General features: G+C 42.0%; 1 protein-coding gene across 2 annotated transcripts; it reads left to right on the top strand.

Moving 5' to 3' along the window:
* The first annotated feature begins 148 nt into the window (after nt 1-148).
* cyld2 (cylindromatosis (turban tumor syndrome) 2) lies at nt 149-6,965 on the top strand. 2 transcript variants are annotated; one of them, XM_080424657.1, is made up of 14 exons: nt 149-240; nt 647-1,137; nt 1,514-1,643; nt 2,410-2,651; nt 3,245-3,413; nt 3,514-3,634; nt 3,836-3,949; nt 4,239-4,318; nt 4,487-4,553; nt 4,633-4,765; nt 5,237-5,345; nt 5,520-5,638; nt 5,760-5,964; nt 6,295-6,965. In XM_080424657.1, the coding sequence occupies exons 2-14, from the start codon at nt 703-705 to the stop codon at nt 6,474-6,476; spliced, it is 2,106 nt and encodes a 701-aa protein (XP_080280783.1). In that variant the 5' UTR covers nt 149-240; nt 647-702; the 3' UTR covers nt 6,477-6,965. The 2 variants fall into 2 exon arrangements, with proteins under 2 accessions (XP_080280783.1, XP_080280784.1); XM_080424658.1 differs by having other exon boundaries at nt 200-244.
* The last annotated feature ends 8,057 nt before the right edge of the window (nt 6,966-15,022 follow it).

Here is a 15,022-nt window from a genome sequence, read left to right on the forward strand (position 1 = left end):
CAGTCTACCGGCTTCCAATCTGTAACACTTTGTGCTCAGGGCAGCGACGCGCACATGCTAGCACGCACGCACTGAGGAGGCGTCGCCGGTCACTGCCAGGTCACTATATCAACTCACTGGGACCGCAGACTTCCTCATTCAGAGAAACTTTGTGAGGAGTTCAGACGATCGGCTCGTACTGCACCGATAACAGAATGTCTGACATTTAAATAATTGCACTTGGCTTTTGAAAAACCCTGAGTAAGTAGATCTTCCTATATATTAGCCTACTGCTGATATCATCTGTGTTTCAGAATGTTGCAGTGAAACCTTTTAGTTTGACTGCCATCTGATCTCAGACGAGAACCAAACTGTGTCTTTATCCCAGCCTATGGTCAGGCAGATTTAGGCTAGCACAATGTTGTAATTTGTATTATTTAGCAGAATATTATCCTTACTGTAATGCTTTGTATGACCCTTATAAAATGATGAGAATTGATTATTCAACTGAAAGTCACATCTGTTCATTTGAAATATCTTGTCACCAATTATGAATTTTCTTTCATTCTTCTCTTTGATATAAATATAATCAATTTTTTTAGATCCTCTGAAATGACTTTGCACACAATACAGTGAAAATTATTAGAATTATAATTTTGCCCCACAGGTTGTCTGCCAGCCTCAACTTTTGCAGAAAACTGTATTGCGCAAACAAGGAGTCCCATGGAGACCAAAGCAGGAGGAAAAGAGAAGTTCTTCATTGTGACAAGAGGCAAGGCGAGGAAAGGCTTCTCCAGAGGATGCATTGGCCGTGTGGAGGCAGAGATGCAGCATGGGGAACTGATGGGATTGCTGTACACCAGTGGCAGCAATGCGGGCAGCCCCAAGAGTGGGGGGGTCGTGAGGAATGAGGACACGTACCCATTAACCCGCCACCAAGCCCAGCTTCTTCTCTTCGTGTCCCCGTCAAGCAAACGCCTGGAGCTGCTGTGTAATCCTCAGCTGTTTACTGCCATCTGTGAACTGTCTCAGGATGACCTTGTGGTGGTGAAGCACAAGAAAGGACACATGCCAGGGCTGGTGAAGAATCTTATGCAGATCGGAAGGAAGGAGAACCAAGAAGATCTGCAAATGCTTGGCTTTGAGGTTGAATTTGTGGTGAGTGTGTCTTTAATTGGCAATATTACAGAGTACATTGTGAGCCTGTCAGTCATGATACCGTGAGATATGTTGACGAGAATGTTATTTTCTTGCGTGACCTCAGACCTGCCTATATCAAAAAGGAAAATGTATCCAGTTATAATACATGAAGTATATTATTACTACTATGTATGTACTTCCAGGGCTTGACATTAACTTTTTGAGGCACTTGTGCTTCGGAGTACATTTTCCATTCACTTGTCCGGGCACAAAAGTCACCTGTCCGGATAACATCCCTAACATCCCTAGTTAGCAGTCTTCTAACCAGGGATGTCGCCATCGTGTATTTGATATATTTATTTTTAACTGAAGGTTGTTTTTTATTTTTTTACAGGAGTCTGATCACACTTCATCATCCAAGAAGCCTGTCCCTCTTCCCTTATTCAGTGCAGCAGACATCATCCAGGTGGTCCCTGCTTATTCTGTCCCTGTTGGTCTTCACTGGAGAGACAGCCACTCTGGGGGTCAGTACTGTTTGTTTATTTGCATGTCTTTAGACCACAAGGTACTAATCTTCTAAGAAAAATACTATAAAAAGGAGCAGACGTTACAGTGAAATAAACAATTAACAATTGATCACATATAACACAAATAATCACAATTTCTAAGTGTATGCAAAATGATATGAAGGATGCTCTTAAGTCTAAATAGCAAAACAAATACAAATGCTCTGCAGGTACAGTATAACCACATAACTGTATTGTTGGAAAATGTAAACATATTTGTTTTTAACACAAAACGGAATTCTCCAGGTAAGTAGTGGCTTAAGTAAACCCTTTTATTCAACAGAAACATAATCTCTCACACAAAAGGTTTACCCAAGCACCTGTGACTACAGTGAGGGCACCAATCAAGCGGTCCTCTACTGTACATAGAACCTGAAAAACTGGCCCCAGGTGTTCTGGAATGCAGATTCAATCCAAGTTATCGCATTGTGTACATTGTGTGCTCACAGTCTGCATACCTCATATTTAGACCTGTGGCATGTTTACTGGAGATCTGATGGCATGCGGCATGTGACGGTGCACAAAAACCGTCACAAGACCAATAAAATGTCATTGTCAGACACACATCTTAAACGGTGCTGGTGAGAAACAAAGCGTGAAAGGTGGGAACGTGCAAAGGCTGGGAACCAGCACCTGAGGAAGGCCACTGTGGCCTAAAACATCAAATTTTTGCTTCAAATATACAACTTCATAATAACTATGGTTGTTGTCCCTTAACCTCCAGGTCTAAACCGAAAGGCAGTGTCACGCATCAACTCCATGCCAAGTATTGGATCACGTGCACGACAAATGAGGGAAAATCCTGAAGTACAGAGTATCAGTCAAAGCCCCAACGGTTCCCATATTCGCCTAGAAGTAGGGTCCATAGTGGAAGTGACATCAAATACAGGGGTCACTGTATATGGAGTCATCCGCTGGATGGGAGTCCTCCCAGGAAAAACGAATGAATCGGCAGGAATTGAATTGGTGAGTTAAAGAACCATCCTGCCATTGATACATGCAATTTTCTATTCACAGCCTCTGCGTTAACAGCCTTATTTTTAGATCTGGCATTTGTTTACATTTTCTCAATAGTCATTGAAAAGTTAAAGTATCGTAACTTTCACCAAAATAAAACCATACAAATCTGTGTATCTTCGACAAAAATAAAGCCATAAAGTTCAGTGTTGGATTAAGCTGATTTTCATACCGTATTAAAATGTATGGAATTAATGGCTTCCTCAGAAATGTTGGTATGTTTTGGAAAATGATCGGCAGTAATGTCAAGTATGTCATAATGTCAAGCTACTGTAAATAATGGCTATGGCCCTTTAGGACTTAACTTCTGATGTGTTCTGTGTTGAGAGCTCGCTCGCTTGGCTACGTAAAATGTATTAAAACACATTATTTTGCATACTGTAGGCAGGCAGAGAACTTAATTAAGAAGTGTTATGTCAGATTTTCATGTCATCCTCACAGAACAATACGATTCAGATAAAAAATCTGCAACGTTGCCCTTTATGCATAATAGAGGATTATGTTGGATTTTACACCCTTTATCTTGACTCTCACTCTTTCAGGACTATGACGTAAATGGCTGTTCTGATGGGATGCACGGAGGCCAGAGATATTTCTCCTGCAAAGGGAACAGGGCTTTGTTCATGCCAGTTACAAAGTGCAGCCCTGACGGCAGGTTTCTCTGCCCCCCTACATATATGGAGAGCCTGAAACCCAAAGAACCATCTCCAGGTTGCACATGTATATGCACACGTATAGTTTTGACACATACTTATATTGGGACATAATTATTCTATAACAATGTGTTTTTTTGTGTTATTTTTCCCCCCAGATGACTTGGAGGAGGATGCACCCCCTATACATGAATCAGAGGCCTTGTCTTTGTTGGTGGGAAGAATGAAGGGTATTCAGGGTCACTTTAACTCCTGTTACCTGGATGCCACACTCTTCAGGTAAAACAAGTTCAGCAGCACCCCACAGGCCTTGTGCTTCTCCAGTAGCACCCGCTTCAGATTCAGATTTACTTTATTGGCACAGTATTGGGATCGTTTTCATTTCATTTCATTTCACACAACTTGCGTAAAAAAACAAGTAACAGTAAATTGCAACATCCAAGTGCCATGTTGATGAAGTGAATTTTTCTTTCCACACAGTCTGTTCAGTTCATCCACAGCCCTGGATACTGTCTGCAGCACCCGCAAACCAACAGACACAGAACAACCCATATCCTGCACTCTCAGAAAAGAAATCATCAACCGTTTACGCAGGTACATTATAACTCTACTACCCTCAAGTTAGCAAAATAAGGGCATGATGATTTGTTTTCCAACTGGGTAAACAACACATTTTGTTGTATTAGCTTTATTGATATGGTATCTACAGAACATTGATAGGTCTAGCTGCACTAACATGAAATACATGCAGCTATTGTGCATGAGATGGTGAGTCTGTGTGTGTGTGTGCGCGTGTGTGCGTGTGCGTTCTTGTTAGATTTAGCCTGTGCATGCTGTTGTATCATTCCTGTGCTGGCACTGATTGCTACTGTTTTCTATTCAGACAAGGATTTGTTCCTGCTGAAAGTGTGATGAAATTCCGTAAACAGCTGGGCTGTGAAACCTTCCTCACAGAGGAAAAAGGTACAGTATGTGTGCCTGGAGCCTGTTTTGTTTTCATTGTTATGATAGAAAGTGTTCAAGGAACGATCAAGAAAATATATTTTGACCTTGCATCTCAAGATAACAGAACCTACGTTTAAGGAGCCATGTATATTGTAATATACATATACTGATACTGCTTTCCTGCAGACCCTGAGGAGTTCATCACAGTTCTCCTGCAGAAGGGACTTTGCATGGAGCCCCTGCTTAAACTCAGGTATGAAACTGATCCGTTAATGATAACCTGTCCCGTTTCTCTTTGCAAACTCAAGTCTCTAAAGTTCTTATCCTCTTAGATCTAGAGGAGAGATTTCTCAGGGGGCCTATACCTTCCAGATCATCTTGGAAAAAGAGCAGGTGGTCCAGGTGCCCACCGTCCAACAACTGCTGGACACGTCTTTCCTCTCATGTGACCTGAAGTTTGAGGAGGTGGGTTGGGCTGCCCTGTTATGTGATCTTTCAAAGATATGATATACAGTATATTTAAGCTTGATTTATACTTTGCATGTGGGTGTCACACACCGAAAATAACAGATCTACCAGCTCACAATGCGTCACAGCGCGATATAATGATAATAATGTAGACATTATTAATGCCGCATTTTTTGTTTCGGTTTCACTCAGCTGATGGCTGCTTAGACAGTCATATTGAGCGCTTAGGGGGGAGCAGTTAGGGCTAGATGTCTTGCTCGGGGACACTTCGACACTTTGACTGGGGCTGGGAATCCAACTGGTGACCTTCTGATTCCCAGGCGGCCTCTCTACCCACTAAGCTATGGCCGCCCTAAAGCGCCCCAGAGCGACATATTGTGACATGCTAGATAGGATATTTTCAGTGCACTCTCACACAAGTAACTCAGGCTTAATCCCTTGACATTGTCCCCACTATTCCTCCATCAGCCTCCATCCTGTCTAATTGTGCAGATGCCAAGGTTTGGAAAGAAGTACAAGATGTTCCCCCACATAATCCCCTCCACAGAGCTGGACATCACAGATCTGCTATATAACTGTGAGTAAGACATTAAATATTTTTAGGACAACTTTTACTTTTGGATACTTACTGGATTTCCACTTTTTTCATCTTAGTCCCTTTGAAAGTATATGACCATCTAGACTGAGTGTATTTTTAATGGTAGACACAGGTTTGGAGGTTCATACCTTGATTGTTTACCCTCCCTAACAGCTCCAAGAGAATGCTTTGTCTGTGGGTGTGTGGCAGAGATCGAATGTCTTCAATGTCTTCCAGACTGTAAACTCCAACCAGGGAGAATCAAACAGTACTGCTCCACTTGCAATACACAGGTAAGCAGAGCTGTGGCATATGGCTTTAAATCCAACAAAAGTTACATAATTGAAGGACTGATGTTGTTTTTCTACACTACTACAAGTATGACCCTTTTTACATTTCTTACTTTTTCTTAAGGTGCATACCCATCGATTGCGGCAGGGCCACTGCCCCAGAGCTCTGGCAGTGCCACCACAGATGCACTCTGATAACTCTGTGCCAAGGCACATGATGCAGCTGTTTGCTGTGCTCTGTATTAAAACTAGTCATTATGTGTCATTCGTAAAATACGGCACTGACACTCGTTCCTGGCTCTTCTTTGACAGCATGGCAGACAGATGCGGTGAGACAGATTTATGTTTGCCTTATCATAATTGAGATCATAAACAAGTGCTATAGAAGTGTACATTTAAAGTGTACTTTTGACCTGAGCTTGCAGTCACTATCTTTGAGTATTGACTTGTATGTGCAAATAATTTCTATCTTGACAAAAACATGACTGTTCGTGCAAATGCTGTAATGTTGTGGTTTCTCTGCAAGATGGTTATTCATGACTACCTTGTTTTCCAAGTTACCAAGCTAGATTTTGAGATAACACTGCACCATGACGTCTAGGACTGGCTCTTATCTTGGCTTGTGCTGATCTCTAATCTAGTATCCACCTTCTTTTCAGGTGATGACGAAAGAGGCTACAACATTCCAGAGATCATGGCTTGTCCGGAAGTGGGGGACTTCCTGTCACAGACGGATGGGGAGCTAGCACGGGCCAATCTCTCTCAGGCCGACGAGCTAGTGTGCAGGCTGCTGTGTGATTCCTACATGTTTTTATACCAGAGGCCCATCCATGCAAATTGAAAAATAAAGACTGCATTAGTCTCAAACACACTAAGGAAGACAAAATGTTCCCACAACAGTGCCATAATAACCTTGACCTTGTCAGTGTCTTCTTGACATGTCAGTGCATGGCAGCCACACCAAGGTTTTATGCTAATAACTGGCAAAAAAAAGCTAGATTGGAAATGGTTGCAAATTATTACTGTAGAACTGAATGATCAAAGTGTTGTCCCGTTTGACTTAAGCCTAATTGATCCTTGCGAGACTTTTTTTTTTGTCGTCCTTTTGACCTTTGTCAATATCTGTGTTAAAATCTGCCTGTTTTGCCCCTCCACAAAACAGGCATTCAATATGCAATTCACCAAATTGACCTTTGTTTGTCTGTTGTTGTGTGCACTTGTATTTGTGATTATTTATACTAGTTTTATAAAGGAAACTGTCTCAGTGATTTTATGGATTTGTGCTGATTCTCTTGTTTTATCAGATAAAAGTGAAAGGTCCACCCTAAAACACTGACTCTCATGTTCATTTAATTTTGTGTAATTTGTTTATCTACTTCTGGTTAGTCTCTCTCTTTCTCTCAAAAGTCAATTTAAAATGTATAATTATTTTTATAAAATGCACCAATGGTGTAAGCCAGGGAAGTGTAATGATAACACAGGCAAATCTTTGTTTTCTTACTTAGTGAGGAAGTAGCTTGTGCTTACAAATAGCATATCAATTGGCATGCTGAAAACAACAAATCATCTCAAGGATGCTTTTCCCTCATGTTAAAAACAAGTTCTTGTCTGATTGTAAGCTTAGCTGCATATTGTAACTAACATTTGTTCTCTGAATTCCCTCATTATGCTATTCAGTAATGTTATAACAACAAAGTCATCAGTGTTGCCTGTCTCTGCATCTCTTAGGCAGTCATGGGGTGGTAGATCAACTAGTTAGTACACTGACCACATGCTCCCTGTGGGTTGCGAGGGCCCGAGTTCGTGCCCAACTCCCATCATGTCTTGCATGTCTCTCCTCTCTCCTCCCTGGGTTTCCTGACACTCTTTTCTAAAAATGAATACATAAAGGCAGTCCTACGATCTGAGAGATGAGATAAGCTATTATGTGCACAGTTTGACTTTATTCAATCCAAATACAACAAAGTGATGAAAAGAAAATTATTTAACCTCTAGACCGTCTTGACCCTCTAGTACTACAGTAACTGGACCCGAGTAGGCTCTGTACTTGGACCGTTTTTCTTCATGCATCTACACCAAATCTTTTAGTCAAAAATAGCCGATCTACAAGCTCACAACGCATTGACGCGTTGTGAGCTTGTAGATCAGCTGTTTTTGGCTTATGTTCCCCTCTGAATATGGATGCTGAGGTTCAAATGGTTAATTTCACATTATTAGCATACAGGGAGATCTAATAGCCTACTTCCCCTACCATCTTTTCATGTTGCCACACAGAATACCTCACCACACAGCCTGTCAAGGTCTGGGCTAGTTCAATTACAACTACACAGATTGAGAGCATAACCTTTAAAGGCATAATAGGAAAGAAAAGGGGGTATAATTGAACACTTATGCCTCTATACCTGTGCCTGTGTAATTATTTTTTAAATGTTAGTTTCTTTTATAATGAGTCTGATAGATAGGTGTAAAGGTGTTATTACATTTTTTTTAAGGTGTTTAGTTACAGCTTTGTGATGGGTATTGTGGTCTCTACTACCCTCTTGTGGAGAAGTGTAATTTGCTCAGATCCAGTGAGCAATATATATTCTGATTCTGTTCCAAAGTAAGATGTAAAATATGATTCCTAGCCTCGTGAAAAGACTTATCAAGTGAAACAATATATTGTATTTTAAACGATAACAACCAAACAGAGTAGACTAGCTCCTCAGTAACCAGATATTGATACCTACAGGTCCATTTCATTGTGGATATACAATTTATACAGATGTTCAGATATCTATTGAGTGATACATACATTCCAAGGTAATCTTTTTTAAATCATACCTTGTGGTTTGGAACACTATTCTGCATAGTCATATGTATCCATGGGTTGGCTTAACACATCATTCTGTGAAGGTATGGATAGCCTGCATTCTCATCAACTTTGATGGTGCAGATATGGTTACAGGACTAACAGGCCTTCAAAATCACAGTGAAATCAAACAATACTTTTGTAATAACTTTTTTATCTGAGAAAAAAACGTCAGGTTGCAAAATATGACATAGTATTTACAACTAAGTCGGTTAGTTGTAAATTAGTAAATTCAGTCAATGTTTTCCTTATTCACAACCATGTGATCATGTGATATGATGTGGTCTGGGAACACACATTGATGTGTGATAAGGCCCAACAGTGTCACTTACCTTTTATTCACTAGATGGCGTGATAGTTCCTGTCATTCCATTTATGTCTTCTGAGCTTCACCATTCTGAAATCACAGAAAACACAATACTATATTCTAAAAGGCAGAATTATTTTAAGAACAGCTGAATTCCAGTAGCCTACTACAACATCATACAAATGATATTGCATTTTGCCACGCCCACACCCGAAGTGAAAGCTCTTGTTTTGGAGGTATGCTAAAAGAAAAGAGAAACATTAATATGTGATTCGGGGGTTGATTTGATCGTGATAGTGTTTTTACTTTGTTGTAGAAAAAACGCCCCTCAAGGTTCAAGCCTCAAGGTTCAAAGTTGTGCTTTAATGGGAGCGGCAGTGGCTCAGGGGTAGAGTGGCCGGTAGAGCAACTGGATGGCAACCGCGAGGTTTCCAGTTCGATCCCGGGCTCCCCTGGAGTTAGTGTCGAAGTGTCCTTGAGTAATTTCTCCGAAGAGCAGGCTAGTGCCTTGCATGGTTTCCTCCACCAAAGCTGTATGAATGAATGGGTGAATGTAATGCACAATCTATGTAAAGCGCTATATAAATGCACCATTTATTGTTACATCTTGTGTATACAATAGGTACATAAGAGTAAAACTTATTTTTGTTCGGCTTCCTTCAGACAATGCAGCAGCATAGCTAATAATAATAATAACAATAATAAAAAGAAAGCGAGAGAGTGCAAAAAAGAGCAAAAAAAGAGAACATCAGTGTATGTACACGTGTATACACTAATTTATGCAGTATGTAATATCCAAAGCCTTCATGGCTCTGGGAATATCAGAGCCTTAGAAATAGATCAACTGGGAAGTCTGATTAACTTACATGTTTACAAAAAAAGGGTTTCCAAAGAAGAAGAACCCCAAAAAGGGGTGAACTGCAGACTTACAAAGAATATAATTCCAAGGCACTCCGTCTTAAGTGAGAAAATATATAGATTTATTTAGAGCAAGGCAACAAATTATGACCCAACGCATATCGACCTAGAAGGTCTTAATTTTTTGTTCATATGTTCCTACCTGTATCACCAAAGAGCACCTATCTATCAGAGCCACTGAATGATCCCTGCAGCGCTTCTTTTTTTCTCTTTTTAGCTTACATGTTTATCGCATGTTTCTAGAGATAATGTATAGCGATTTGTGTGAGTTTTGGATTAAATCTGTCTCATGATCCAAGGAATCCGGGGTAAAGAAATTCGGTTGTACAATCTATGGTTTAAGAGTTATATGCCAAAACATAAAGCGGGCTGGTAGATCCCCATGAGGCAGATTTGAAAGATTTGGGTGTACTGTGTCTTTCTTGGCCTACTGGCAAGCGTGCACAACACTTTTGGCACTGATTGGTCCAGCAGTTTGGTTGTGAGATTAGTTCTGGAATCACACATGCCCGGACACTGGTGAAAACATAATCATGGCCTTCCGCCTGGCAAAGATAAAAATGAAATACAAACACAAGTACACACATAAAGATGGGTTGGAAGTTCTTATCTTACAGATATCTTCACTGGCAATATGTCAGACTGCAGGGTTGCCAGTCAGATGTGCTAGTGTGCAGTACGGGTGCACCCCAGGGCACAGTGCTGTCTCACCTTCCTGTTCACCCTCTACACCTCCGACTTCTGTTTCAACTCAGAAATGTGTCACCTCCAGAAGTTCTCAGATGACACCGTCATTGTCAGCCGCATCACAGGGGACAACAGGGACAATAATGCCCTGGTGGAGAGCTAGCACCTGAAACCTGTGGTGAGTGACCACCTTGACCCACTCCAGTTTGCGTACTTGCCAGACATGGGGGTGGAGGATGCGGGGCGGCCATAGCTGAGTGGTTAGTGAGCCCGCCTAGGGAGCCAGAGGCCCTGGTTGCCCCAGGTACGATTCCAGGCCACGCCAGCATATGTGTCGATGAAATGAAATTTGTCCCTGAGCAAGACTCTTAATTGCTCACAGGCCCTCATTGGAAACAAGCCCGCAAGGACTTTCATGAACGTCCAGTGAAAAGGAATTATCCTTATGCAATCATCTATCCTGCTAAACAGGGCCTACACTCATCTCGACGCCAAGGACAACAACACCATCAGAATCATGTTCTTTGACTTCTCAAGAGCCTTCAACAACATCCAAACACACCTGCTGGCGGAGAAGCTTACAGTGATGCAGGTGGACAGCGGTATGGTGGTTTGGATTACGGACTATCTCTCAGGTAGACCGCAGTATGTGAGAATGGGGGATGCCGGTCTGATGAGCTAGTGAGCAACACGGGTGCTCCCCAAGGCACTGTGCTGTCACCCTTCCTGTTCACCGTCAACACCTCACTTCCGTTACAACTCTAAGACCTGTCACCTCCAGAAGTTCTAGGATGACACAGTTGTTGTCAGCTGCATCACAGGTTACAACACAAGGGAGAACGATGACGTGGTGAAGGACTGCGCGAGATGGAGCGAGGTGAACTGCCTCCGGCTCAATGCCAGCAAGACCAAGAAGATGGTTGTGGATTATCGCAGGAGCAAACGGGTCCCTCCAGTCCCTAGAGTCATTCACGGGGAGGTGGTGGAGGTTGTGGATAGCTACACGTTCCTGGCAGTGCACCTGAACAAACAACTGGACTGGTCTGACAACTCTGGTGCCCTCTACAGCAAGGGCCGGAGTTGATTGATTCTGAGGAGGCTGAGGTCTTTCGGTGTGTGTAACTGGAATGCTGCAGATGTTCTATCAGTCTGTAATGGCTAGCTCTCTCTTCTTTGCGATTGCATGTTGGGGGGGGGGGGGGGGGGGGTGGGGTTACATTAATGCCGGGGACACAAGCAACCCGAACAGGCTGGTCAGGAAAGCTAGCTGGACGGGGTGGAGGAGGTGATGAAGGTGGGTGTAGTGAGGAAGTTGGATGCTATTATGGACAACCACTCTAATCCTTCCCCTTCACTTGGAAATTGTGGGAAGGTTCAACAGAGGGAATGATTCAGTCCTTTGTGCCGTTAACTATGAAGATGTCAGTATAACGAGGCACATGTTGGTCGCTCATCTTGCTCAGTGGACTAATTTCTCGATAACAAGCAGTCCAGTACAGTATGCTGCATGTGTGTTGTCTTGTACTGTTACCTTTCTTGCACTATATTAGCACTGCCGAGGGTGTTGTATATTGTATGTTGCAAATCTTAATTATTAATAATTTCATAATTATAATAATATAATAATAATATTTATTATTTATTTATTTATTTTTGCCACTTACTGATAGTAAGAAAAACTAACACCTGGGAAGTGCAGACAGAGCGGGTGGTGAAGAAAGCACCACAACGCCTGTGCTTTCTCAGACAACTGAAGAAAGCTGGCATGGGTCCTAAAGTCCTAAGAGCTTTCTATAGAGGCACTACGAGAGCATGACTGGCTGCTTCACTGCCTGGTATGGCAGCTGCACCGACCGCAACCGCAAGGCAATGCAAAGGGTTGTGCTGACAGCCGAACGCATCAGTGGATGTGATCTCTCCCCATCCAAGCCCTGTACGACGAACGCTGTGTCAGCAAAGCTCTCGGAATCATCAAGGATCCAAGCTATCCTAACCATGGACTGTTTGAGATGTTGCCTCATGGAAAACGGCTCAGAGCCACTGGCAACAGACAGATTGCTAAAAAGCTTCTTTCCCTGTACAATCAGGCACATGAACGAACTGACAAGAACTAAAATGAACCAAGACAAAAGGAAACGCTAACACCCCCCCCCCATCCCTCACACCTCTCCCCTCTGCGTCCTTTTCTTGTACTATTATGCTTGAACTGTTCCTAACTAATCTGCTGTATATAGAATATACTGTGAAGTTGTTTACATAAAGTATTGTGGCAGCTACTGAAGAAATGCTGTTGGTGTACATAATATACCAAGATTATATGCATGTGTACTGCACATACGCTGATGTTCTCCCTTTTTTTTGTCTTTACGGTTTTATCAATATTATTGTTGTTGTTATTATCTATGCTGCTGCATTGTCTGGAGGAAGAAATAAGTTTTACTCTTATGTACCTGTACACAAGATGTAACAATAAAGCACAACCTTGAACCCTTGAACCTTGAATGATGTCTCTCTGTCATGCTGTATCTATCTACTGTACTTTTTCCCCTTGCTGTTTTTAACTTCTGTAATCACTGTCTTTGGCGCCTGGATATCCCCAGCGGGATCATCAAAGGTCTTATCTCAAGAAAGACCAAGGAGCTGGTGGTGGACTACCGAATGAGACAAAGGATACCCCCAGCTCCCAGCACCATCCACAGGGAGAAGTTGGAGATCATGGACACCTACAAGTACCTAGGCTGAACACCTAGGTACTTGGAAAGGGAACAATGAAAAAGCTGGAGGTGGAGGCTATCCTGGCAACCCCTCCCCCCCTCCAGAATTAAGTAGTGGGGAAGTTTAGCCCCAGGGGTTCTGGCGGGGTTATCTTCCCCAATCAGAACAACAAAAGACTCGGTCAGTCCTTTGTGCCGGTAGCCTTGAGGCTTTTCAATGCCACGGCAGTGGCCTCCAGTCAGTGGTCGCTCTGCTTGGTCGAGGGAGGGACTAATGTCTCAAAACTGTGAATTTTGTTGTTGTTCTATCTATCTATCTATCTATCTATCTATCTATCTATCTATCTATCTATCTATCTATCTATCTATCTATCTATCTATCTATCTATCTATCTATCTATCTATCTATCTATCTATCTACCATTTGATATGAGCAACAATCCTCTATCAAAGATTAGATCTTCATTTTTCATGAACCCTAATCAGTAGTCTTGAGGGGTGAAGGAGCTTCACCCCTCTGCTCTGCTCTAACATGATATGATTCAGCATCGGGGAGAGAGAGAGCAGACACAGTCTTCTTCTTTTGGCTAATTCCCATCGGGGTTGCCACATCGGATCATCTGTTTCCATCTGTTTCTGTTCTGTGCATCTTCCTCTCTCACCGAATCCATAAACCTCCTCTTTGGCCTTCCTCTTCTCCTCTTGCCTGCCTGGCAGCTCCATATTCAGCATCCTTCACTCAACGTACCCCTCATCCCTCCTCTCTGCACATGTCCAAACCATCTCAACCTCGCCTCTCTTGTCTTATCCCCAAACCTTCTAACCTGGGCGGATCCTCTAATGTAGTCATTTCTGATCCTGTGGATCCTTGTCACTCCTAATGAGAATCGTAGCATCCTCAATTCTGCCACCTCCAGCTCCACCTCCTGTGTCTTCGTCATTGTCACCGTTTCCAAGCAGATACAGTATAGGGTCAGTTCAACTACAGCTGAACTTGGTACATAACATCTACATCAACAGCGCTCCTGTGTGTGTACCTTTGCAATCTTTTTCAGAAGCTTAGCGAAGTTCATTCCCACCTAACCAGAGCCAGCACTGCAAACCTGTCTATGCCCATGTTCACCACAGAAATGGGAAATGCTTATTTAGATTTGGAGGATCAGTAAACTGGAACTCGCTACCCTCGACGATCATATTTATTATTGTACTGCCTGTATTTGTTGTAATGTATTGTTTGTCTCAGACCAAGGACCACAATGGAATAAGTCTCATGACTCTGTTGTGTTTGTATCCTTGATGTTTCTCCGATAAACATGTAACATGCGTTGTTTTTTTTATGACGTCTAATAAAATCAAATCAAGGATTGGAATTCCTAACAGGACTTTAATTTATTATTACTCATCATGCCTTGTTGTCAAAAGAGACATCTGGTTTATGATAGAACCTTAAGTAGCCTAAATCATAAGATTAACATATTCTTAATAAACTGAATACAGACACATAAATGAACAGAAGCAGTGTTGTAAAGTAGCTGAGTACATTTGCTTAAGTACTGTACGTAAGTACAATTGTGAGGTAGGCTACTTTGTGTCGTGAAGCGACTTGTAGATCTGCTATTTTCAAAAGACTTTTATACATTTGAAAACTTGTGAAATTGGACATTCTGCATAATGAGTACATTCTACTTTTGGTACTTCAAGTACATTTTGATACCAATACTTTTGTACTTTTACTCAAGTACATTTTTAATTCCGGAATGTTTCCAAGTATTTCTACATTGCAGTATTGATACTTTTACTTAAGTAAAAAAAATGTGAGTACTTTTTCCACCACTGAACAGAAGGAAAGAAAGCATACAAGCAAATAGAATCTGTGCTGTAGTACCCTCTGTCTCCTCTGCTGTTAACAA

This window comes from Gymnoscopelus braueri (assembly GCF_963280865.1).
Source record: "Gymnoscopelus braueri genome assembly, chromosome: 3".
Classification (NCBI taxonomy): Eukaryota; Metazoa; Chordata; class Actinopteri; order Myctophiformes; family Myctophidae; genus Gymnoscopelus; species Gymnoscopelus braueri.

What these genes read in the sequence shown, in the direction of transcription:
- cyld2 (XM_080424657.1), top strand. Translation starts at nt 703, where the DNA reads ATGGAGACCAAAGCAGGAGGAAAAGAGAAGTTCTTCATTGTGACAAGA. An exon ending in GAGCCCCTGCTTAAACTCAG is followed by an intron (nt 4,554 to 4,632) that starts GTATGAAACTGA and finishes TTATCCTCTTAG; the next exon opens with ATCTAGAGGAGAGATTTCTC. An exon ending in GCTCCACTTGCAATACACAG is followed by an intron (nt 5,639 to 5,759) that starts GTAAGCAGAGCT and finishes CTTTTTCTTAAG; the next exon opens with GTGCATACCCATCGATTGCG.